This window comes from Pelodiscus sinensis, chromosome 4 (genome assembly GCF_049634645.1).
Source record: "Pelodiscus sinensis isolate JC-2024 chromosome 4, ASM4963464v1, whole genome shotgun sequence".
NCBI lineage: Eukaryota > Metazoa > Chordata > Testudines > Trionychidae > Pelodiscus > Pelodiscus sinensis.
In genome coordinates this window covers 84,570,385-84,593,484 of record NC_134714.1, presented here as the reverse complement: position 1 = coordinate 84,593,484, position 23,100 = coordinate 84,570,385, and the positions used below count along the sequence as shown (strand labels likewise).

Sequence of the window (23,100 nt, the reverse complement as noted above, 5' to 3'; positions counted from 1 at the left end):
ATGGTAGACTTAGCTCTGCTGAACTCTCGGATGATTTCCAGTGTGAATGTGCAATAGGGATAAGTACATGGAAGAAGAGGTCAGGAGTTCAAAAGCCTTTTTGTGTTGGTCACTGGCAATAGGTAGAATTAGCCTGTGGAACTCATTACCACAAGGTACCAACTGAGAATAAGAGCTCAAAAGGATTCCAAAATGGATCAGGTTAGTGAGGACATCCAGAGTAGCATTAGAAAGGATTACAAATACAGTACCTACAATTTAATGCATAAAATTAGCTAATGAGAGGCATAAGAGAGTGAGTTTAGGAGTAAGTTTACCCTATGGGGATGCTTTTGCATAATGGTGCACATGGGGATTCCTACATTTTCTTCTGAAGCATCTGCTACTGGCCACTTCTGTCAAGACACGTTTACACGCAGAAACAGGTGTTCTTAACTTGGGTAGCTAGCTAGCATTAGTGTTGACTAATTAAGATTAAAATAGTAGTAACAATATGGCAACTCAGCTTTTAGGCTTGAGCTCAAGCTGATAACCTGAGTGAAAAGTTGAGTTTCTGTTTTGCTCCTGTTCTAAATTTAAATTAGTTTCCATGGGTTAGTTAACTCCCACCCCACAGCCCAGGATACTGGACTAGATAGTAGGGATATTTAATGGTTGACTGGTAAGCATGAGGCTTACACGCATGCTTACCAGTTAACCACTGCTTGCCAGTGAACTCTGGCAGCAGCCAGCCACAGCAGGCTCAGCCCTGGCTGCGGAAAGGCTGGGCAGTGTGACCACCCAGCTGCAGCAAGGCCAGTGGTGGGACATCGTGGCCATGGCAGAGCCAGGTGGCAGACCCTAGGTTAAAACACTATTGGATAAGTGCCTATTGTTTAACCGGTTAGACGTTTTAACATCCCTGCCAGATGGGCTCTAGGAGCCTGATCTGAGCTGGCACTTCCTGTATTCTGTGAAACTTCAGCCTTCATTCATCATCCTGTCTTAGGTGTCTTTATAGGAGGCTCTTGTGGAAAAGGAAATTCTGTCTGTGCTATAGAGTTGTGTGGGCTGGCAGACACACTTGCTGTCTGCTAAGGTGGGAATAGGGCCCTTCTTTGCATGTAGCAGTTTCTGTGTGTCATTTTCTTTTTCCTAACTCATGAAGCTTATTTTTCATATTTACGAAGGGTATGAAATTGGCTGAACTGCTCCCTGTTGGGGTGGAATTTCATTTTGTGCAGTTACCTCACAAAGAGAAGAAGGAGTTGAATGCGATGCCAGTATCAGCTCTGAACCAATGCTAATGGTCTAAACCTCTGGGAGCCAGAAAAATTCTTCCCTGGAGAGTCTGTATGCAAATTCCCTTCTAGGCAGCTCCTGCGCAGCCCTTTGGTGATTAGTCATGCTGGGATTGGGGAGAGCAGACAGTAATGCATATGCTGTGCGTGTGCGTGTGTAGGGGGGGCAGTGTTGGGGGGAAATAGTTTTAGCTTTTAAACTGCTGCTGAGGCCAGGAAGGGTCTGGTCTGTATGCTATTTTCAGAGGCTGCATTGAGGGGAGAGAGGCAGAGCTATGAGCTTGTCCTGTCTCTCAAGATCCAAGAACCTGAGATTTCTGGTTGGATTTTTGGGAGTAAAGTATGGAGAGGAGGATGTGGTCCCCTCTTCCTGCCCTGGGACATAGTATTTCAGTCTCCATGTTCAGTCAGCACTGGGATTCTCTAGGAGGAGGAGGTTGTTGAGGTGTGTGCCCAGAGAGCATGGCCAAAGGAAACAAACCTCCAGCTAGAAAACCTGCTCCTCTGATGAGTCTCTGGTGGGTGAATGTAGAGACATGTATGTGTGCCTTCCTCTCCCCCTCGGCCTCAGTCAGGTGGAGAATGTCTGTCTACACAGGGAGCAGCAACCTGCAGCAGCAAGTCTCAGAGCTTGGGTCAACAGACTCATAATTATGCAGCAGTGCTAAAAACAGCTGTGTAGACAATAGGGCTCTGAGGCGGTGGGCATCAGTGCCGAAGCTCCGGCCTAAGCCACAACGTGTATACAGCTTTTTGAAATGCTGTAGCATGAGCCCTCTGAACTCCGAGCCTTGCTGCTGCAGGCTAAGTAGATGTACCTGGAAAGGCTAGGTGTGATTTTGAACAAAAGTCTTTGTAGAATCCTAGGCAGTAAAAACCCATGCTGGATTATGTAGGAATTTGTCCAGTGCTGTTTTAAAGGCTTTGTGTGGTGGGGCATCTGTTCCTTTCCTGGGAAGAATGCCCTACACTCTGGAACACCTTGTTTTCAAGAAGTTTTCCTTCATATTGGGTCAACTTGTCCCCTCTTAATTTCAACCCATTGCTCTTACTTATCTCTCTATGCATCACTCTAAATGTGGGTGAACGAAATATCCATTGTGAACCTTCTTTTCAACAGCTGTCTTGTTTTGAGTCCCCCCTAAACTTCTGTAAAGTTGTATTGTACCTACAGCCTTTCTTGAATTACGAAGTATCTCTAAGACCAGTCAGTGCCTGTGGTGAGATTAGAATTCAGGTCCTGTAGGTTTCCAGTCTTGTGGCTAGTCTGCCAACCCACATGGCTTTTATTATGTTGGGAGGGGGAACTGTTCTTTTCAGTTTCCTCCTTGGCATGGCGCTGTTAGCAGGAGGGGTTAGTATTGCAGTAGATGATGTTTAAGGGTGCAGTTGTAGTGATTAGCTCATTGAAGAGGGTAAAAGTGGTATGGAAAGCGTAAGCCCAAAGAGGTGGTCAAAGAAGCATACTCAGCACATGCATAGTATGATTCTACCTGACTTAGAAACTCCTTAGCCAGAGAAGGGTGACAGGCTGGGACGATGAGAGGCTATCCACTGAGGAATTGGGGAGGGGTCAGAGGTGCTCTGTGTTAGAAGATGAGCCATGTCCAAGGGTGCATCAAGCTGAGAAAGGACCTGGCGTTACACTCAGGCTGTGCCTACACTACACTGATCTATCAGAAAAAGGTACGCAAATTGTGCTCCACAATTTGCGTACCTTTTTCCATTAGTTTTTTCGGAAGAGGCTTTTCCAAAATTATGCCTGTCTACACTGGGCCAAATTTCAGAAGAGCCCTTCTTCCTTGTGGGAGGCGGAAGACAGCGCTTCTGAAAAAGCGCGTCAGCTCTTCTGCAAAAAAAAAAAGCAGAAGAGCAGACTTGTTCCCTGGATGTGGCGGAACTTCTGGTATCCCGGAAAAAACCCCTACTGTAGACATAGCCTCAGGAAGGGGGAACCATTTGTCTATGTGAGGCAGATCAAGCCATAGGCCTGTTGCACCTCTGTGCTGTCAGTTTGGGAGCTTTCTGGGGCAAGTGCTCAGTTCTTTGCCATTTTCCGTCAATAGTGGAGAGCCATGCTTGTTTCTGGGTTTAAGTCCCTGGTATCCTGCTGAGAAGGGAGAGTGCTTGATCCTACAAGAGAGGCCTTTTAGGAGGGTTAGTGACGCTGTGAGAGTCAGGAGTGCTGGCATTTTTTGCACAGAGTCGGCCAAGGGTTAAATCCTGTTACAGTCCCAGGTGGGTCTACTTAAGTCAAAGAGCCTGTGAGGTTCCTTGGTCTAATGTGCACTGGTTACCTAGAATGTTGGCAGCAACTCTGAGCTGGGGGGACGAGAGGGTCGATTGGGAGGGTGGGACTGGGAAAACAGGAAGTGTGTCCATCCAGTCTGTTCTTTCTAGTCCACACGGGGTCTGCCCTATCTCTTGTCTATTGTGTTGTTTCTGTATCCAACCCCCTGCTCCCCCTCCACCCAGCGTGTTTGGCAGCATAGGGAGGAGTTCTAAGCCTAGCAGAGCAGCACTGACCTGGGTGATGACAGCTGAGAGATGCTATCGGCAGGCTGGGCTGGGATGAAAGGGTTTCAGAGACCAGCCTCTCCCTGCTCTGCTCCTCATTGTATCATTGTTCTCTGGAGAACACACCTGTCAGGAGTCTCCTGTGTAGTCTCCTTCCCACAGCAGCTGGCAACACTTAAAAGCATGAACCTCCAGGGCTGTGAGTGTTCCTCTCATCTGTGAAGGAAGGGTGGCGTTGGGTGTGTGCTCTCCCTCAAATTCTAGCTTGGGGATGCTCATGAGCCCTTTTGAAGCCACAATCCAGCAACCCCATTTTAATTGTACTCTGCCCTCCCCAGGCAAGCACCCTATCCCCTAGGCCACACTGGAACCTGCCCCCCCACCTTCAGAGCACCCTTTATCCTACCTTCTGTAGAGGCAGCCTCTGTATTGGCTATTCCTCCACTCCTAGAGTTGGAGGTGAGGGATTAGGACCTACCACCTTACCCTCCCCAAGCAAACACCCTATCTCCTAGTCCACATCACTACCTCACCTTGAGTGTGCCCTTTATTTCCCCTCCTCCCTGCCTGGGGCAGGGTGGAGCATATTCACCTTCTGCCTTAAACTCCTTGGCATGAGCCCTAGAAGCAACACCTCATTGGGAGATTCCCCTCTCACAGACATGCTACGGGAGTGTGCTCAAGAGCATCCCTTCAGACATGTGTCCCATGTAATAGACAGGGGAGGAGAAGACGCAGTGGGGGAGCATGCAGGGTGGGGAAATATTTAGATATGTTTCTATTTTGTTAACTCTCTTGAGTGTCAGGAAGGAAATGTAACTTCGGGGAGGGGACCAGCATGGGAAGAGTTGCCATCTGTAGGGGATGGGAAAGAGAATGGAACATTGTGATTTGGCCACAGTGTGGGGAAGGTTAGTGCTGCTGGGGTGATGCAGTACCACTCAACCACAAGTTTCCAGGGTTTACGCTCACTTATAATCTTAAACATATATTCATTACCTCTGGGAAGCTTGTCGCTAGTGGAAGCAGGGGAAACGGTCGTTATAGAAACCCTGCTGCAGGCACATAGTGAATTGTCTCCTTTCTCCTGTGTTCAGTGCTGCCTACTTGCTCCCCCTTGGATTTCCACTGTGACAATGGGAAGTGCATCCGCCGCTCCTGGGTCTGTGATGGAGACAACGACTGCGAAGATGATTCTGATGAACAGGACTGCCGTAGGTTAACCCTTCAAGGACAGGATGAGATGCTGTTGAAAGGATGAGATGCTGTTGAAAGGATGTTGCTAGACTTCTGGGGCTGTGTCTACACTATGGGGTTTTTCCGGGGTACCAAAGATGTCCCGGAAAGACTCTGCTGTGTCCAGGGAACTCGTCTGTTCTTCTGCTTTTATTTGCAGAAGAGGTGACGGGCTCTTTCAGAAGCCCTGTCTTCCTCCTCTCACGAGGAAGAAGACTCTTCTGAAAGAGGAGAATTTTCCGAAATTTGGCCCAGTGTAGACGGGCCAAATTTCGGAAAAGCCTCTTCCAAAAAAACTATCGCAAAAAGGTACGCAAACTGTGGAGCATAATTTACGTACCTTTTTCCAATAGATCATTGTAGTGTAGACATAGCCTGGGAACCTGGCACCCAAACGGTTAACTAGTGTTAACTTTGTTGATACAGGAACATGGGGATTTTTTCACTCAGTCAGACCCATGGCCCACATTATTCCATATGCTGCATCTTGCAGAGGCTAGTATCTGATGCTTTAGAGAAGGGTGACCCTCCCCCACCAGTGCACCTGGCCAGCCAGTTGTGTAGCTCTTAATCCTGGGGGAGGGGATGCTTCCTGGTCCCAGCTGGAGAACAGTTTACGCCCTGAGGCCTGCTAGTTAATGTCCCATGAAGCACTTCCCTGAGTGCTGAGCTGCTCAAGCGCTCCTTGTTCATGGAAATGCTTAACCCCTGCTAAATCCCACTAAATTGTTTGTCTGGCTGATTTCCTGTGGCCTCAGGTTCCACTGTCTGACTCCACTGCTGTGTGGGGCCATCCTTGGGGTCCTCTCCCTTCAGACAGCTTCATTGACGAGAGTATGGCAGGGACATTGGTCTGGCCAGAGGCCCAGTTATCCTGAGATGAGGCGACCTGGCACCACATCAGAGAGCCCTGCCTGGAAAGAGCCCAGACTATACCACACTAGATCTGGCAGCACCTAGGGCTGTTGCCGTGATGGTAAAGTCAATAGAATGTGACTGGAAACATACCTGATCTCTTGCAGCTCCACCCTCTCCCTTCTGTGCTGGGGGCAGGTGCTATTTGGGGATGTTCCAGTAAGTGAAGGCTGGTCAGTGCTTGAAGTGCCCCTTCCTGCTTCATGGTTGTTTCATTGCCCCCATCTCAGGGACTGTCAGCATGTGCCAGAGAACCATCTTTTCCTGCAACACACATCACTGACAGGTCTCTGGAGCTACACTGACAGCAGGGCTGGCGTCAGGCTGCTGTTATGAACTGAGCTGTGTGCTGTCAGGCTAGTTCTCTCTGCTGCTTGACACGCTTCTCCCCAGTATGCTGAGCAGTGGGGGAGGAGTGTGCAGGGTGATTCAGGTGTGTGGGTATACTCTTGAGCCCACCCCCAGAACATGTGACTTGACACTGTCCCTGATGACTCCTTTCCACCTCCCAAACAACTGTAGGTCTGAACTCATGCTACCCTAGCGCCATTTTGCCAGAGCTCAGAATACTCCCTATGGGACTGTAGCTAGTTAATGTGGGTCACACCTTGGTCTCTGCCTCTTCCCTACACTGGGGGCTGGGGTTAGTGGAGTTAGGGCTCTGTGGTTTCACGATTTTGTAGGACAGTTTTGTTGTCCAGCTTTACAGTGTCTTTTCCATGCCCCTTTCAATCCACAGAGCTCATTAAATATTGACATTTAATATTCCTCTGCACAGAAGTTGGGATGTTCATAAATTGAGGGTGCAAGTGTTTGGTCATTGAATGCAATATTCTCCAGTTCCATCCCCATCCCCATCTTGGGAGACCAGAGCAGCAAGGCAGGGGTGGTGAGAGGGTGTCGCTGAGATGGACACTTCCACATGACTGCTACATGGCAGCAAATGTAGGGGAAACAGAAGATCCAGCAAAGCAATATTATGTGTGACACCCAGCAGCATGCTCCTGCTCTGCTGTGGGGATAACACACAAGAGGGAAGTAAGTGTTGGGGAGAAGTACCTTTATTCCCTGAAAAGCCCAGTGCTGTGGCATAGGGCTGACTGCTCTGGACCTGAAGCCACAGGGGGATATCTCTGTGGTGAGCTTTGATGCTCACTGTTGCTAACTTTTTCAGGTCTGAGCAGTGCTGACCCTTTCCCTTCAGCTGAAATGTGGTGCTGGAGGAACGTGGGCTGTGGATAAGTGTTTTCCAGGGGCAGGGCAGGAGAAGGAGGATGATTTGGAACTGTGAGAAGGAGGAGGGGAAGCTGATTACATGGGTTCTGCTTGGGAAGCATGGGCTGGATAGCGAGGTAAGCTGCCCAGTGTGCAGCATAGGAGATTCTAGTCCTAGCTGAAAGTTTCTGTTGGATTCAGTTCCCCTTAGTGAGGGAAGGTCCCCCTCCAAAGTCCCTTCCTCATTGTTCTGCAAGGAAGTCTCTGGGAGGGATCTGAAGAGATGACATGGGCAGAAGCAGAATTTCAAGGCTTGGAGAGTTGGAGGAACTGAGCTCTTTCTCTCCTGCTTCTCAGCATCTCCTTCACTGGGAGAGCAGCTTTGGCCTGGCCATAGCAAGGAGGTAAAGCTGCAGTTTGACTAGTGTGTCCCTATTTTAATAGTGACGAAATATATTAATTCCTTGAGTACGGAGCCAGTGTTGCCCTTTGGACCATGCAGGGCTCATTCAAGCCTGCTGTTGGGCGGTGAAAGAGCCCTAGCACAGGATGGACAGATACCTGGGCGGCACTCCAGACATTTCCTTTCCAGTCTCAGGGCTGCAGGGCTTGGGAGTCAGTGCCAAGACTTGGAATGGAGGAGAGTCTCTGCTGGAATCCCAAGCTGGCTTTGACGTCTCTGACCTCCACCCCATGTTGTGCTGTGGTGATGGGGGACGAGTGCCCCTTTATGGTGGCACCCTCTTGGAGGGCATTGTTCTAAAGTGCCCCTTTGTGCTGGGATGAGGAGTTGGCTCTGTAAGGTAGATCAGCTTGTCTTCAGCTTCCTCTCGGCTGTGTACTTACAGCGCCACGGGAGTGCGAGGAGGATGAGTTCTCGTGTCAGAATGGATATTGCATCCGCAGCCTGTGGCACTGCGATGGTGACAACGACTGTGGTGACAACAGCGATGAGCAGTGTGGTGAGTGGCCTATCCATGGGAGTGCCATGAAAGGTGTGCCTGCACAATCGGCCTAGGACAGCTGCTTGCAAAGGGGTTAGCACATGCTCCCAACCACTGGGCGCTAATGATCTCTTAAAGCATGGTAAGGCCACGCCGTTGGATTGCTGGAAATGGGCAGCTGGGGACATGCTTACCAGGGTTACTGCTTAGGTTGAAGGCGATGGGGCTTCTCTTCTAAGCAGCATCCCTGTCTAGTCTCATTTGCCCATGCTTGGACCTGTTGTTTCTTGATGCAGAACTCTGAATTCTTGAGGATTAATTTTTAATACGATACTCAATGCAAAAACAGAATGGGCACAGCTGCTGTGCCCAGGCACCAGAGGTCATGGGTGTATTTGGATGCTCTGGGGATTTAGTGGGTGGCACAGGCATGTTCGGGTGTCCTGGCATTCTTGGGCTCTGATTGCATTGCTGTTTCTGGCCTGCAGACATGAGGAAATGTTCAGAGAAGGAATTCCGCTGCAGTGACGGCAGCTGCATAGCTGAACACTGGTACTGTGATGGCGATACAGACTGCAAGGATGGCTCGGATGAGGAGAGCTGCCGTAAGTACCTTCCTTCCCCTGTAGCTTTGGGAGCTAGCTGCTTGGTCCTGCTACCAGTCTGGGCTTAGGGTGCCTTCTGTGACTGGCACTGGAAGTGAACTGGCTCTGTTTGTGCGAGCAGCTTCGCTGTGTTCCATCCTTGGTGCTGGGAGCCCTCATCGGCCTCCTGGTACAGACAAGTACTGTGTGTGTCTCTTTCTAAGTCAGTGGTGGGAAATCTGTGGTCCACTGGGCTGCATGTGGCCCACCGGGGTTTGACCTGCGGCTTGCACACCCCATCTTCCCTCCCTCCTCCATGTGCCTCTGGGGCACTGGAGCCTTGGACTTCGCTACTCCTCCCCCTCCCTCCCAGCATTTTAGGAGCACCATGAGTCCTCTGTTTTGCACTCCATCCCCAGTCCTCCTCCTCCTCCCTCCCAGATCTTGAACTCCCGTTATTCAAGCTCTGGGAGGGAAGAGAAGGAGTGGGAAGGGAGCGCTACGCAGCAGATTCATGGTGCTCCGAAAGTGCTGGGAGAGAGGGAGAGTAGTAGTAAGTGCTGGGCTCCAATGCCTCAGTGCACAAGATGTGCATGGGGAGGTGTTGCAGACAGAGTGGGCAGGCTGCAGGTGGAACACCAGTGGGCCCGTGGGCCATAAGGCTGCAGCCCACTGAGACAAAGGAGGGCCACTCATGCAGCCACTCACTAATCTTGGTTTCCCATCGCTGTTCTCGGTGGTAACCTGGGCTGGCTGCTTCTCCCTTTTGTTCCCAGGCTGGTGTGACCTTGAGGCAGAGCCAGGGATCCTGTGCACCAAAGATTGAAGGAAGGATTTGTGGCCCCCCTTTTGATTCTTGCAGAGCCCTCTAAGGGAGCCCCCCGCATCTGCACACGCTTTGGGGTCCCACCTGACCCGTATCTCTTTATTTGGACATTTTGTTGAAAATTTTGTCTAGAATTAGCTAAGTGGATAAAAGAGCTGGGAGCAGATCTCAGAGTGTGGGGAAGCCAGCAGCAGCTGTCCCCCTTCTATGGCCAGTAACTACAGGGGCAGGATCCTCTTACTGCCCCACCCCCTTTCTCTTGAATCTCTGAGTGGCAGTTAGTGTCTGTGGAAGTTGCAGAGCTCCCCTTCCCCCACCCCGCTCTCAAGGGCATTTTGCAAAATTTGTTCTAGATAGGAGGAAACTTCAAAAGGCTCTGGGAGGGGGATCAGGGCCAACAGCTCCTGAAGGGCAGGAGGGGGTATGCGGGGGAGGGGGAGGGGAAGTTGTCTTTTATCTCTCCAGATAATGAGAGTTGGCAGGGAGCCATGGCTGCAAAGATTTCTGAGCCAGGAAAAGGCTCCGAGAGGAAGCTGGCCTCCCTCCCTCCTTCCAGCTCTCCTGCCTGTCCCCTTCCCTGTCGGCCATGGACTGGCCCTGGGGAAGGGAGAGGGAGCCGTACCAACCTCCTCCTACATGGTTGGGTGGGATAGAAATGGTGTCCCTCCTCTCAGGCTTGGTTTGTGTTTCCAAAAAGCCTGCCTAGTCCCTTTCCCTACTCCAACCATTTACAGATAAGCTTTTTATTTGGTTAGCAGGGTCAGTTTCCTGCCTTCCCTCCTTTTATCTCCCTCCCCATGGCTGCCAGCTGCCCTCTCATCCCTGAATCCCGCTGGCTGGCTGCCTGTTCAGCTCTCTAGAAGAGCACCTGGGGTCAGTCAGCTGGGCTCCTGTTCAGCATCTGGCCATCAGACCCTGGCATGAAGTAAAAAGCTCTTACTGGAGTCTGTTGCCTTTGTCCCCTGCTCCCAGCTGGAGGGGCAGTTCTGTATGAATTCCCGGCAGTGGCAGCTTTTGGTCCAGTCCCCATCCCAAAGCCTGCCCATGACTCCAAAGATCACAAGTTATTAGTTGGGTTCCCCAGCCTGAAGTCTATGTGCTTGAATGTTGCAGTTCCCTCTCTGGACAGTGTCCCATGGATTCCTGCCCAGGCTGAGAGAGGAAGTCAGTCTCCATTGCACTGAACTCTCCCAGAATCCCTTGGTGAGGGCACTTTCCTGTGCAGCATTCGGGGGCTGTCTCACAGCAGGGCAGCGGGCAAGCCCTTGACTCTGAACGTGCCAGGGCCTGCACAGGGTCAGAGCCTATTGGGAAGGAGTTCAGTGATTAGAAGCAGTTTGTTTTGGCAGCATGTCAGGGGAATTGCCACTTCAAAGACCTGGTGCAAACAGAGCACCTTGCTGCTCCAACTGCTTAGCTTCCCATCCCATTTCTGATTCCTTAAAGGAACAGTCCCTGCTTCAGACATGCAGTTTGACCTACCTCAGTAAGGTGAGGTTCATTGCACCCCAAAGGCTGACTTTATTTAAGGGATGTAGGTAGAGTCAGAAGGTGAGAGAGTTAGCGTTCCTAGATTTTGTTCCTGGCATTCTCCCTCTCTACCTCGGTTTCCCCACCCGTAACACAGAGATAAAGTTCTGGTTCTGGTGAGGGTTACATTCAGCAAGATGGATCCCTGTGTGGTGCTGAGTGGGTTGGTTCCACTGCATGCAGCTGTCAATAGCTTTCCAGTGAAACATATGGGTCCCTGTCAGTGCTGTGGACACACTGAGGGCTGGAGGGAGTGAGCCACTTGTGCATATGCACTGCACGTGCTGCATGGCATGCCTGCTAGGCTCCTCTTGTTCCCACCAGCATAAGCATACCCTGGATTGGCGTGTGCCCATAGCCTTTCTTTCCCCTTGGTTTCCTTGTTAGCATCAGATGTTCCAGCCACAACCTGTAGCTTGGAGGAGTTCCAGTGCGCCTATGGACGCTGCATTCTGGACATCTACCACTGTGATGGGGACGATGACTGCGGGGACTGGTCTGATGAGTCCGACTGCTGTGAGTCAGCAGCAAGAGAGAGTAACTCCCAGAGTAATTTCCTGGGTCCCGGCAGCTGGCACATTGATCCAAATGGAAGAATTTGGCTGGGCCTGGGGAAGGTGTCCCTCCCCAGTGCCCTGACTGAGAAGAGACACTGCCTTGAGGGAAAGATCCTTTTGGAGGAGCCCCAGCTGGTTTTGTTGGCCTGGGTCCTGGTGGCAGGGACATTGTCTAGCCAGGAGCCCTGGATACAGAAGCTGAAACATTCCTGAAATGGGTCAGTTATATAAGAACGGCCATACAGGGTCCATCTAGCTCAATATCCTGTCTCTGACAGAGGCCAGTGCCAGAACTTCTTGGGGAGTGAGTGTGCAGGACGGGGCAACTGGAGTGATCTGCCCAGGATCCCTTCTTGGCTTCTGGCAGCGAGAGATTTAGGGTTGCCCTGAGCACAGGGTTCAAGTTCTTGCCAGTTTGACATGAGAGTGGCCTTGGAGGAACTGGAATGCCATGGTACTAATGGGCTGTGCCCTCTCTGCAGCTTCTCACCAGCCCTGCCGCTCCGGAGAATTCATGTGCAACAATGGCTTGTGTATCAACCCAGGCTGGCGATGCGATGGCGACTTCGATTGCGACGACCAGTCAGATGAGAAGAACTGCAGTGAGTATCTGGAATGTGAGGCAGAGGCCTGGTCTGTGATGCTGATGTGGAGTGGAAGGGAATTAGGACATGAGGCTGGTGGGTTGGATTGTAATTACTCTGCCTTGTGGTTCTTCCTTTGTTTCCCCAGCCACATCCATGTGCACAGCTGACCAGTTCCGCTGTAAATCTGGGCGCTGTGTCCGTTTGTCATGGCGTTGTGACGGAGAGGATGACTGTTCTGACAACAGTGATGAGGAGAGCTGCGAGAACACAGGTACAGGTTGGCGGAGGGCAGCTACGCTTTTTGTTACAGCGATGGCTCTGAGTTCGACATAGGTAGCTAAGCATCGATTCCTTTCCCCTCTCCCACCCTTCAGCAACAGCTTCTAGTGCGGAAACTGCACTGGGCACAGGCCTGCTGACAGTGGAGCAAAGGGGGCAATTGCCCTGGGGCCTGGCGCGCTCGTCCAGCTCTTAGGGCGGGCTGGGTGAGGGTGCTGCACTGAGGGCTGGTGCGGGGGGACGACGACGGAGACAGAGGGCTGGCTATCCCCACCCCTTACTCCTGAGCCTGTTCCCCTCCCCCACTTTGTGCTCCTCTGCTCTCTGCTCTGGGACTTACTGTCCTGTGCAGCAAACCTCTGAGTTATTGTTGTTTGTACCCTAGTTCTGGGTATGGGCTTCCCTTCTGTCCCCACAGGGAGTCCCCAGTGTGCCCCTGACCAGTTCCTTTGTGGGAACGGGCGCTGTATTGGCCAGAGGAAGCTGTGCAATGGCGCTAACGACTGTGGAGATGGCAGCGACGAGAGCCCTCACCAAAACTGCCGTGAGTCTCCCCATTCCCAGTGCCACATAGCCAGGCTGGGTAAGGTGGGGTTCCTCCCCCATAATGTTATTGAGAGCCTTGGGCCCAGGGAAACAATCCTAGTGATCTTCATGGGAGTTATAAATTCCGAGGAAGAGATCCTAGAAATGGTCTGTGAGTGACTGACGCGCAGGCTTTGGGGGGCGGGACGCACAATAGGAGGGTCAATCTTGTGCTGTCCAGCCCCTGTGTATTTTTGCAGTGAGTGAATCCCAAAGCATCTTGTTCCAATTGCCAATGTGCAGGTCTTGAGCGTAGTGGTTACCCTTCATCTGAGCAGAGTGTTTTACTGCCACCGAGGGAGAAGGGTGCAGCCTTTTGCAGGAGGTGTCACCTCCCTGTAGACAGGGTGGTTGCTGTCTTAACAAGAGCTGAGCAGCTGCCTTGTCTCATCTCTGTCCTCTTTATGTGTTGCTGCACCTGCAGGTCCACGGACAGGTGAGGAGAACTGCAACCTCAGCAATGGGGGCTGTGCCCAGAAGTGCCAGATGGCACGAGGGACGGTGCAGTGCACCTGCCACACAGGTTACAGGCTGGTGGAAGATGGCCGATCATGTCAAGGTGAGCAGGCTGGGACACAGTCATTCCAGCTCTCCTTACTGCTGCACTAAGGCACTCACAGCTGGAAGCACATGACAAGAGTGGAGGTTGGAACATGGACATAGAGAGAGAGCAACAGGGAGAGCTGGAGAGCTCCTGGTAGGGGTGGGATCATGATGATCAAATTGTAACTTTGTTCCCTTACCCGGCTGTAGATGTGAATGAATGTGCTGAGGAGGGTTACTGCAGCCAGGGCTGCACCAACAGTGAGGGTGGCTTCCAGTGCTGGTGTGAGCAAGGCTATGAGCTTCGTCCGGACAAGCGCAGCTGCAAAGCTCTGGGTAAGAAGGAATGGTCAGCGCTAGTGTGCATGGGTATGTGTGTGCACACTCTGGTAACTCGTTTCAGTAACACTTTGTTAGCCTGGCTAGGTTATAAGTGCTACCAACATGCAAGAGAGGTGGGGGTTTCAGGCCTGAGTTAGCGATGGTATGATCTGCCTAGGGCACAGACTCACCCTCTGGATTTACAGCCCAGTGGTTGGTAGCTGATTAGCACCACACTTCTCCCTCTGGTAGGGTCAGGCCTAGCTCCTCTTCTTCTGGCTCCCTTGTGTTCTACACCCTGCAGCAAAAAGAATTTCCCTGTCATGTGGATTGCTCAGTTTGCTCCTCTATGGGTTTGGACTGTAATTTGTAACCAGAAATGGAAACAGACTCATAATCATTGATTCTGTATTGGCTGGACGCTGCTTTGTGTTTGCGTATCTCATTCTCTGTGGGTGGACACCATGGGCTTTCCTTAGCTTTCTTAATGTAGCATAGCTCAACAAGTGCCCTTGTACGCCCACTTACAAGACAAAACAAAAAAGAGAGCAAAAAGGCAGCTCCTCTCTGCTAAGATGCTAGGACTGACTGTAGCTGTTGTCTCGTCTGTCCTTTCAGACTGTAAACTGTGCAAGGAGTTGTTTTGGAGAGGGGGCGGGTGGAGCACACCATATGCACGTATGTGATGTCAGCATGCTGTGGGCAGGGGCTTGTTTCTGTGGGAATGGGTACTGGGGTTGATGTGAGTGTGAAAAGCTCAGAGATGGGATGGGTGTGATCAGCTCTTGGTGAACATCCACCTTGTCTTCTCCTTCCAGTGCTTTATACCCTCCAGCTAGCTCTCTGGTACCATTGTAATGATGTGATGACATTGGGCTCAGGAGAGACCATGCCTGGTTCTCCTCATGTTCTCTTCTGTGTGTCCCTCAGGGCCAGAGCCTGTGCTGCTCTTTGCCAATCGGATTGACATCCGGCAGGTGCTGCCTCACCGCCCGGAGTACACCTTGCTCCTGAATAATCTGGAGAATGCTATTGCACTCGACTTCCACCACAGCAAAGAGCTGGTGTTCTGGTCAGACGTCACACTGGACCGCATCATGAGGGCCAACCTCAATGGCAGCAATGTGGAGGAGGTGGTTTCCACGGGGCTGGAGAGCCCAGGTTTGTGGTCAGCACTTGGGGCAAAGGCATGGGAAGCTGTCAGACTCCACAGTGTGGGAGTGAAGGAAGAGAGAATCAGCTGGGATATATCCCCTGTGCATGGGTCTCCTTGGATGGGGATGGGGGAGAGTACTTGCCTCCTGGCTGGGCCTCCAGAGAGATTGAGGGGGAAAGAGGGATTGTTCCTAGCAGCATAATCTGTAATTCTTGGGTTTGATCTGTGCTTAATTCTCCCCCGTGGCTAGGTGGACTTGCCATTGACTGGATCCATGACAAGCTGTATTGGACAGACTCTGGGACATCTCGGATTGAAGTGGCCAATCTGGATGGCACCCATAGAAAGGTGCTTCTGTGGGAGAACCTGGAGAAGCCACGAGCAATTGCGCTGCACCCCATGAAGGGGTAAGTAGGAGCGTGAGGCGCCTCTAACTCCTCTGTTGGACCCTCTTGAGGGAACCCTCCAAATATGTGCTTGATTTCTGCAAGGCCTGACTCTGGCGCCTCTAGGCTTGGCATTCCACAGCCCCAGCATCTCGGGGTTTGCCACCTCAGTTATGAAAGTAAAGAAATTGCTTGAGCCCCGGCACCACTTTCATTCCACATTAAATATTGTTCCAGATGCATGGGACTGAGCATTGAGGGCCCTATCCTTGGCCTCGACTTGTTGTTTCCTGGCCCAGGGCCACCCCTATGCACACAGTATTGCCTCTGCTCACAGAGCTAGGGAGCCTTACGAAGCAGGACGCGCCAGGCCAGGATGCAGCTATGGAGGTGCTTTCCCTTCCCAACTTGAATCCAAAGAGTGTTGCACGACAGGCTATGGCTGCTCTTGTGTCCCCTGTGACTGGACCCAGTCCCGTAGCCTGAGGTTGGAATCAGCTTGTTCTCTCCTTGGCTGCAAGGTGATGCTTGGTACCATTCTGAGGGCCTCAATTTCCTAGCCTTCAGGACTCTCCTTCCCTCCTCTAGCACCATCTACTGGACAGATTGGGGCAACACACCTCGCATTGAATACTCCAGCATGGATGGTTCCAATCGACGCATCATTGCCGATACGCACCTCTTCTGGCCCAACGGGCTGACCATCGACTATGCCGGGCACCGGATGTACTGGGTGGATGCTAAGCACCATGTCATCGAGAGGGCCGACTTGGATGGGCGGAACAGGAAGGCTGTTATCAGCCAAGGTGGGAAGTGGGCTGATAGCCTGTGGTGAGCGCTAAGCTGCAAGAGGGAAGAGGTAGCAGCACAGAGCGAGCTTTGGCGCAACCTGTATGAGGGTGGCTACATTTACTTGTCATTTCCCCCAGTTCCCCGACGCCACCATGGGGTGAGCCTGCCATACTTTTCCCACCCCTTGGGAACAAGCTCTGCCCCTCTCAGCCCTTGAAGAGAGGCAAATCTCTCTTTGGTGCACTCTGGCTTTGGCTCTGTTGAGTCTATTGGGGTCAGAGACCCTTGGCTGTGCAGGAGTGGGCCAGAGAAACAGGCTCAGGGGCTTTCCTCTGCTTTTCTGCTCGTCTGGCTTCCTTGGGGTCTGGATTAACCTTGATATCTGTGCTGGACTCTTGCTGCAGGCCTCCCACACCCCTTTGCAATCACAGTGTTTGAGGACAGCCTGTACTGGACAGACTGGCACACCAAGAGCATCAACAGTGCCAATAAATTTACCGGCAAGAACCAGGAGATCATCCGCAACAAGCTCCACTTCCCCATGGACATCCACACACTGCACCCTCAGCGCCAGCCAGCAGGTAACTGCAGAGGGGACAGGGAGACACATCTGCAGAGGGAAAGCCAACTAGCTGGGAACTTGTCCACCACCCAGCTTCTACAGCAGGGCGAGACCAGGCCTAGGCCTCAGGAATACTGTTCTATCCACTCCTCACCTTCTCCCCCTTCCACCCACCTCCCCACGCTTCCCTCTGCTACTAGAGTTCAGCACAAATTTCTCCATTGAGAAACTTGGTTTGATGATGTTGGATGGGTGTATCATAGCTCCTGTTGTTTGCACTGGGGGGGCAGTTGCTTTCTGATAGTGAACGTTTAGGTCAGTAGTTCCCAAACTATGAAGCATGCCCTGTAAGGGGGGTGTGGAGGAACATTCAGGAGAGGGAGCAGTGGGGTTTGGGCCAGTCCCCACAGGAAATGGAGAGGGACTCCACATCCCCCCCACCCTGCTGTCCCACTGGGCTCCACTCTGGTCCTGACCCCAGCAGTCCCACTCCTAGTTGCGGCCTCAGCTGTAGCTCTGATCATGGCCCCACTCCTGGCCCCAGCTATAGCCTTGCTGCTGGCCACGGGGCTACTCCCAACCGTGGCCCTGCTCTCGGCTTCAGTGGTAGCACTGGCCCTGCTCCTGATCGTAGCTCCCAGCTCCTGTGAGGCGGTGGACTAGGTGAGGGGGGTGGATGCAACCAAATACGTTTTGGGACCACTAGTTTAGGGCTTGTGTACATAAAAGTTTTTTTGAAATACTTACACCACTTCAAAATCCCTTCCTACCATACTCCAGAATAATTTCCCTTGGAGTACAAGCCCACAGTGCCCATCTCTCTGAGAGGCTGGTCTGCTTGAATGGGCAGGAGGGCCAAATAGCTGTCCTTTCCCAGCTCTTACGTGTGTATGCATGCGTGCACCCCTCTGCATCTCTGGCTCTCTTTACTGGTTGCCTTATGTGTGGTTGTTTTTGTTTTTGGCTATTTGAGCAGGGAAAAACCGCTGTGGGGCCAACAATGGGGGCTGCACTCACCTGTGCCTGCCAAATAGCAAGGATTACACCTGTGCCTGCCCCACAGGCTTCCGCAAGACCAGCAGCCGCACCTGTGCTCAGAGTAAGTGGGGTGGGATCGGAACCTGCATGCCACAGACCCAAATGCTCCCAGTCTTGGATGTGTTCACGCAGCCCCACATCCCATGTGTAGATGCGGGTCAGAAATCTGAGCAAGCAGCAGCTGTGTCACTTCCAGGCATGGGGTCAGAGAGGTGCAGCAGAAAAACCCTTTAGAGGAGAGTAGGGTAATAGAGGGGGACCTACTGTAAGTTCCCATCATCCTTTGGCACCTCCCGCTGAGTGGCAAATTGGTGCAAGATGCGTGCTTGCTTTGCAGACCCATTCCAGTCTGCTTCCACCGGCAGTAGTGCTAAGGCCGCAGTGTGTGTCCACAGCTGAATGTGTGTGTCACCTGGAAACTCCTGCGTGAGCTACATCCATTGGCCTTTGTGAGACATGAATAGCTTAATTCCGTCAACTGCTGGGGGAATTGCTCCTGATTTACAGTGCACTCGGTTACAGGAGAATTAGCCTCTTGTCTCCTGGAATCACAAAAGATGGCAAAGCTACCTGCTCTAGATCAGATCAATGCCATCTTTTGAGGGCCAGAGTGGGCTTGTTCCATGCAGTGTGATTTCCCACACCCCCTGGAAACAGCTTTCCAGCACCATGTTCTCCTCCTTCCCTTCCCCCCACCACATTATTCCCAGCAGCGAGGGCCTGGCCTATGAATCAGCATTGAGTGGTGTGTAGGCAGTGGAGCTCCGATGGAAGAGGAGAATTGTCTGTGTCTGTCACTATGTTGTTGAACTTAGAGAAATTAAAAGAAGACCTTTCGACCTTTGATCAGGTCTTGACAAGTTCCTGCTTTTTGCCCGAAGGATGGACATCCGTCGGATCAGCTTCGACACAGAAGACCTGTCAGATGATGTCATCCCCCTGGCTGATGTGCGCAGTGCTGTGGCTCTGGACTGGGACTCAAAAGATGACTATGTCTACTGGACAGATGTCAGCACTGACTCCATTAGCAGAGCAAAATGGGATGGATCAGGCCAGGAGGTACAGTGTCCTGTGTATGTGGGGATACCAGTTTCTGGGCATCTGAGCCCTCTGTCTTGTGTATCTGGCTTGAGGTGTCTGTGTGAGCCACGTGGGCTGTACTAGCCTTCCTGGAGTCTGTTGCTCTGGTCCTGTCCAATCCCATGTTATTTTTGGCTCATGTTAATCACTGGTGATCCACGGTGAGCTCTCCGACTTTTGTGAGTGCTGTGTGTGCAATCTCCTTGTCTGGGATCTCCTGCAAGTTAGGGCAGGGGTGGGCAATAAGCAGCTAGCAGGCCAGACGCAGTTCACCAGGGTTAATCCCTGGTTGGCTGCCAGATGTTTTACTTACTTGGGCATCTGCAGGTACAGCTGCTCGCAGTTCCCATTGGCTGTACTTTGCTGTTCCCACCTAATGAGAGCTGCAGGAAGTTGTCCTGTTGCCCAGGAATGGCAAACCTTGGTCAACGGGAGCAGCAAGCGACTGTACCTGTGGACATGCAGGTAAATAAAGTGCCTGGCAGCCCACCAAAGGCAAACCCTGGCAAACCATGGTCGCTTATTGCCCACCCCTGAATTAGGGCAAGAAATAACACTGATTTGTAAATACCCAGTTTCAATTTTCATTTTTCCCCAATAAAGCACAAATGAACAAGGTTCTAAATCCCCTTTTCCCTGGCTCAGCAGAAGCTGAGAACATGTTAAGGACTGTGCTTTCCTTTGAATCCCCTTTGGCTTATTCTCAGGCTGCCATAGACAGACCCAGAGAACAGTTGACAGAGCTCAAGAGTTTGGTGGTTAGGAAACGAAATAAAGGTAGAAAATGGGGGTATCCAATATCCATTTTTTAAATGACATGTCTGAATTATGAAGTCCTCAACACTATTTCTTATGGGGGCTTTTCCTGCTTGGATTTTGTCAGCCTGAGTTGTTTGCGCTGCTCATAGTTGACTGGTGGAGAGCCAGGCTCAAGAACTGTTCTCATTGGAGTTTCTTGTTTGGTGACTTTTGCTTTGGTTCTTGCTCAGATTGTGGTGGACACCAGCTTGGAAAGCCCTGCTGGATTGGCTATCGATTGGGTCACCAACAAGTTGTACTGGACCGATGCAGGTACTGGGATCTTCTGCTCTCTACAGGGTATAATCTTCTTCGCTATTCATAAAAACTCAGCCTCAGGTAGGCCGCCCCATCTCTGTGTCTTTCAAATTTGTCCTTCTCGATTTGACAAACACGTGGTTCTCCTACCCCACCTTTCTAATGAAGTAGGAACCAGCTTGACTTCCTGTGTTACCTCTGCTTGGGCTCCATCCCTGTTGCTGATGTCTGCAAGAATGTCTAAGAACATCTGTTAGCTGCTCACTGCAGAGTCTGCAGCAGGCTTTCACTTGTGTGTTCCCCCTATATATCTCAGTGTCAGCATGGTTAGAATCTGGAGGATATTCCTGCCAGAGGATTAGAGATCTGAGGTATGTTAGAAAAATATCCTCCTAGACATCCTCTGGGACTTAGCTAAATGCCTGTAATGGCAGAGCACTTCTTCCTAGATGCACAGGGTTTCAACAGTTGCTGCGGTTGAGACACTGAATGTGTGAGTTGTCTACTAAGTAAGTCAGTTTGCTCCCCGCATCCCTCTCTCCTATAGGAACAGACCGGATAGAAGTCTCCAACACAGATGGGACTATGAGGACTGTACTGATCTGGGAGAACCTAGACAGACCAAGAGATATTGTGGTGGACCCTGTTGGAGGGTGAGAACTTCTTTCCTCTGGGGATTACATGGTGATCACTTCTGTGTGTCTGTGTTCGGGTTTGAGTTAGGGATGTTTAATATTGGTTAATTGAATAGTTGAGTAACCTCATGAATTCTTAGTTAGACTTGGTTAGTCGACTATTCTATAGTCCCTGGGGGCAAGGCCAGCAGCCGTTTATCAGAGGCAGCAGTGCAGGGTGTCAGGTAGGAGCTGGTGCACGAGGGGAGCCAGTTTAAAAACCAGCTCCCCTTGTGGACTGGCTGCCTGTTGCCCAGTGCTGCTGCCTCTGATAAAAGGCTGCCTGCTTGGCTCCTAATGCACTTTAAATTCAGAGCCGCAGCAGGAGTAGGTTCTGGACCTGGTGCAAGCCGAAACTCAGCTGGGCTGCTGGCCAGCCTGCTAAAAAATGTACTGAGAAGGGTGGGGGGAGGGAAATGCGTGTAGTCTATAGCATTAACCTATTAGCTTTTGCTTATTCGTTAATTGACTACACTATTACATCCCTAGTTTGAGTCATTGTGTCATTACCGTTATATGGACACCTTGGAGCTGTAGAGACCCCCACCTAAAAAGGCCTCCATAACTAGTGTAACCAAGGTCTGAGAAGAAGGGCTTGGCTTCGGGATGCTGATGGCATCCACAAGACAAGCAGCAGCCACTTCTACAAGAGACAGCTCTGAGTGATAGCTGCTATTTTGGGCCTCATCCCACTATCACATGGTGTAAATCAGGTGTAACACACCGAAGTCCATATCATTACACTCGTGTAAAATGAGACAAGAATGAGGGCTTTTATTGACGTAATTGTTGTGTTCATTTCATTCCATATCCATGCTGAGTTCTTGTGAGAGCTGTGCTATTTGCTGAGCCATTAGATGATTCTGAAGTCAAAAGTGAATTACAGTGGACTATCCCCAGCTAAATTAGTGCAAGCATTATAGGTTACAAGTGAGTTGTAGACTCAATGGGCCTTTGGCCCAGGAATATACATATCCCATGAGAGTCTCCAACGTTTCACTCTTCTACTGAAAGCAAATCTCACAACAGGAGGTTTGTGGGAAGCGAATGTTGTAAGAAAAGCTTCTGCCTTTTAGCTGCAGGATCTTGCAGTGCCAAGCATCAGGCTGCATTAACCCAGCTTGCTTCTGCATCCTATTTCAGTCTTACCACCTCCCTCCTCCTTGCCAGGTTCTTGACTGAGGAGGGGGTATGGATTCTGGACTAGGACAATGTGTATAAAAAGGTGGCAGGGCCCTGGAAATGGAAGTACAGATCATGTTAGCCTGACACTGTTTCCCACTGGCTGCTGAAGGCACCAAGCCACTGGAATGGTGAGCAGGGGTGGAAGTGCAGGTGCTCACTTCCCTTTTGGGCCCTGTGTTCAGGTTCATGTACTGGACTGACTGGGGGGCAAGCCCGAAGATTGAGCGCGCTGGTATGGATGCCTCCAACCGCCTGGTGATCATCTCCTCCAACCTGACTTGGCCCAATGGGTTGGCCATTGACTATGAGTCTCAGCGCCTGTATTGGGCAGATGCTGGCATGAAGACCATTGAGTATGCCCACTTGGATGGCAGTGAGAGAAAGGTAAGAGAACTAGTCGAGAGGGGAGGGGAGGTGGGGTGCTGCCTGCCAGTTGTAGAGGGCAGAGTGCTGGCAAAAAAAAAAGAGCCTGGGAGAAGTGGAAATAAAGTTTCTAAATCAAGTTTTTATCAGCTACTTGCACAGAGAGAAAAGAACCCCATTTGTAAGTGCGAAGTATATGGGTGGCCACCTCCCCCACACCAACCTTTTCCTATCTTGAAGCTATTGTGCCATTTACTTATCCCTTTTGTTGTTCTCCAAGCCTCATCCATTCTAGGGGGTGTTTGGAGGGGAGAGAGGAAACCCATGTGATCTCCGGGGACTTTTGTTTTGGGGCTGACAGGTGCTGATTGAAAGCAATCTGCCCCACCCATTTGGACTTACTCTTTATGGTGAGCGGATCTACTGGACAGACTGGCAGGCCAAGAGCATCCAGAGTGCAGAGAAAAGGACAGGGCAAGCTCGCGAAACACTGCAGCATAACTTGGAGAACCTCATGGACATTCATGTTTTCCACCGGCACAGACCTACAGGTACAGAGTCAGCCTCGCCCCCACAGGCAGCTCTGAGCTCACCCAGACTCTTGCTGCCCTGCACCTCTGGTGAGAGAGAGAGTGTATGGGTATGTCTACACTACAGTGTTATTTCGAAATAACATGTCTACACACAAAATGCATTTCAAAATAGCAAGTCCACACTGAGTGGATTCTGAATTGCATTTAAGGCTGGTCGGAACCAGGTCTGGCAGGGCACCACATTAGGACTTACTATGCGGGGCTGCTGCCTGAGGCTATCTGAGGTCTGTGCTTAAAGGGACCCCCTGGACAGCCAGTTCTTAGGTTTCCCTGCTTGCTTTTCTACCTCGAAGAGG

General features: G+C 51.2%; 1 protein-coding gene across 2 annotated transcripts in view; it reads left to right on the top strand.

Annotated features, from left to right (window-relative positions):
• The window catches only part of LRP4 (LDL receptor related protein 4), a 127,290-nt gene that overhangs the window by 75,710 nt on the left and 28,480 nt on the right, over positions 1–23,100 (top strand). Inside the window, exons 3-21 of one of the 2 annotated variants that reach the window (XM_006135340.4) lie at positions 4,895–5,011; positions 8,012–8,125; positions 8,596–8,712; positions 11,435–11,563; positions 12,087–12,206; positions 12,337–12,462; positions 12,889–13,014; positions 13,480–13,614; positions 13,809–13,934; positions 14,850–15,080; positions 15,326–15,482; positions 16,050–16,267; positions 16,658–16,834; positions 17,792–17,914; positions 18,704–18,912; positions 19,923–20,004; positions 20,537–20,642; positions 22,031–22,232; positions 22,573–22,762. In XM_006135340.4, coding sequence (XP_006135402.2) covers positions 4,895–5,011; positions 8,012–8,125; positions 8,596–8,712; positions 11,435–11,563; positions 12,087–12,206; positions 12,337–12,462; positions 12,889–13,014; positions 13,480–13,614; positions 13,809–13,934; positions 14,850–15,080; positions 15,326–15,482; positions 16,050–16,267; positions 16,658–16,834; positions 17,792–17,914; positions 18,704–18,912; positions 19,923–20,004; positions 20,537–20,642; positions 22,031–22,232; positions 22,573–22,762 — 2,805 coding nt within the window. Of the gene's footprint in view, positions 1–4,894; positions 5,012–8,011; positions 8,126–8,595; positions 8,713–11,434; positions 11,564–12,086; positions 12,207–12,336; positions 12,463–12,888; positions 13,015–13,479; positions 13,615–13,808; positions 13,935–14,849; positions 15,081–15,325; positions 15,483–16,049; positions 16,268–16,657; positions 16,835–17,788; positions 17,915–18,703; positions 18,913–19,922; positions 20,005–20,536; positions 20,643–22,030; positions 22,233–22,572; positions 22,763–23,100 lie in introns of both variants that reach the window. The other variant, XM_006135341.4, reaches the window with a different exon arrangement.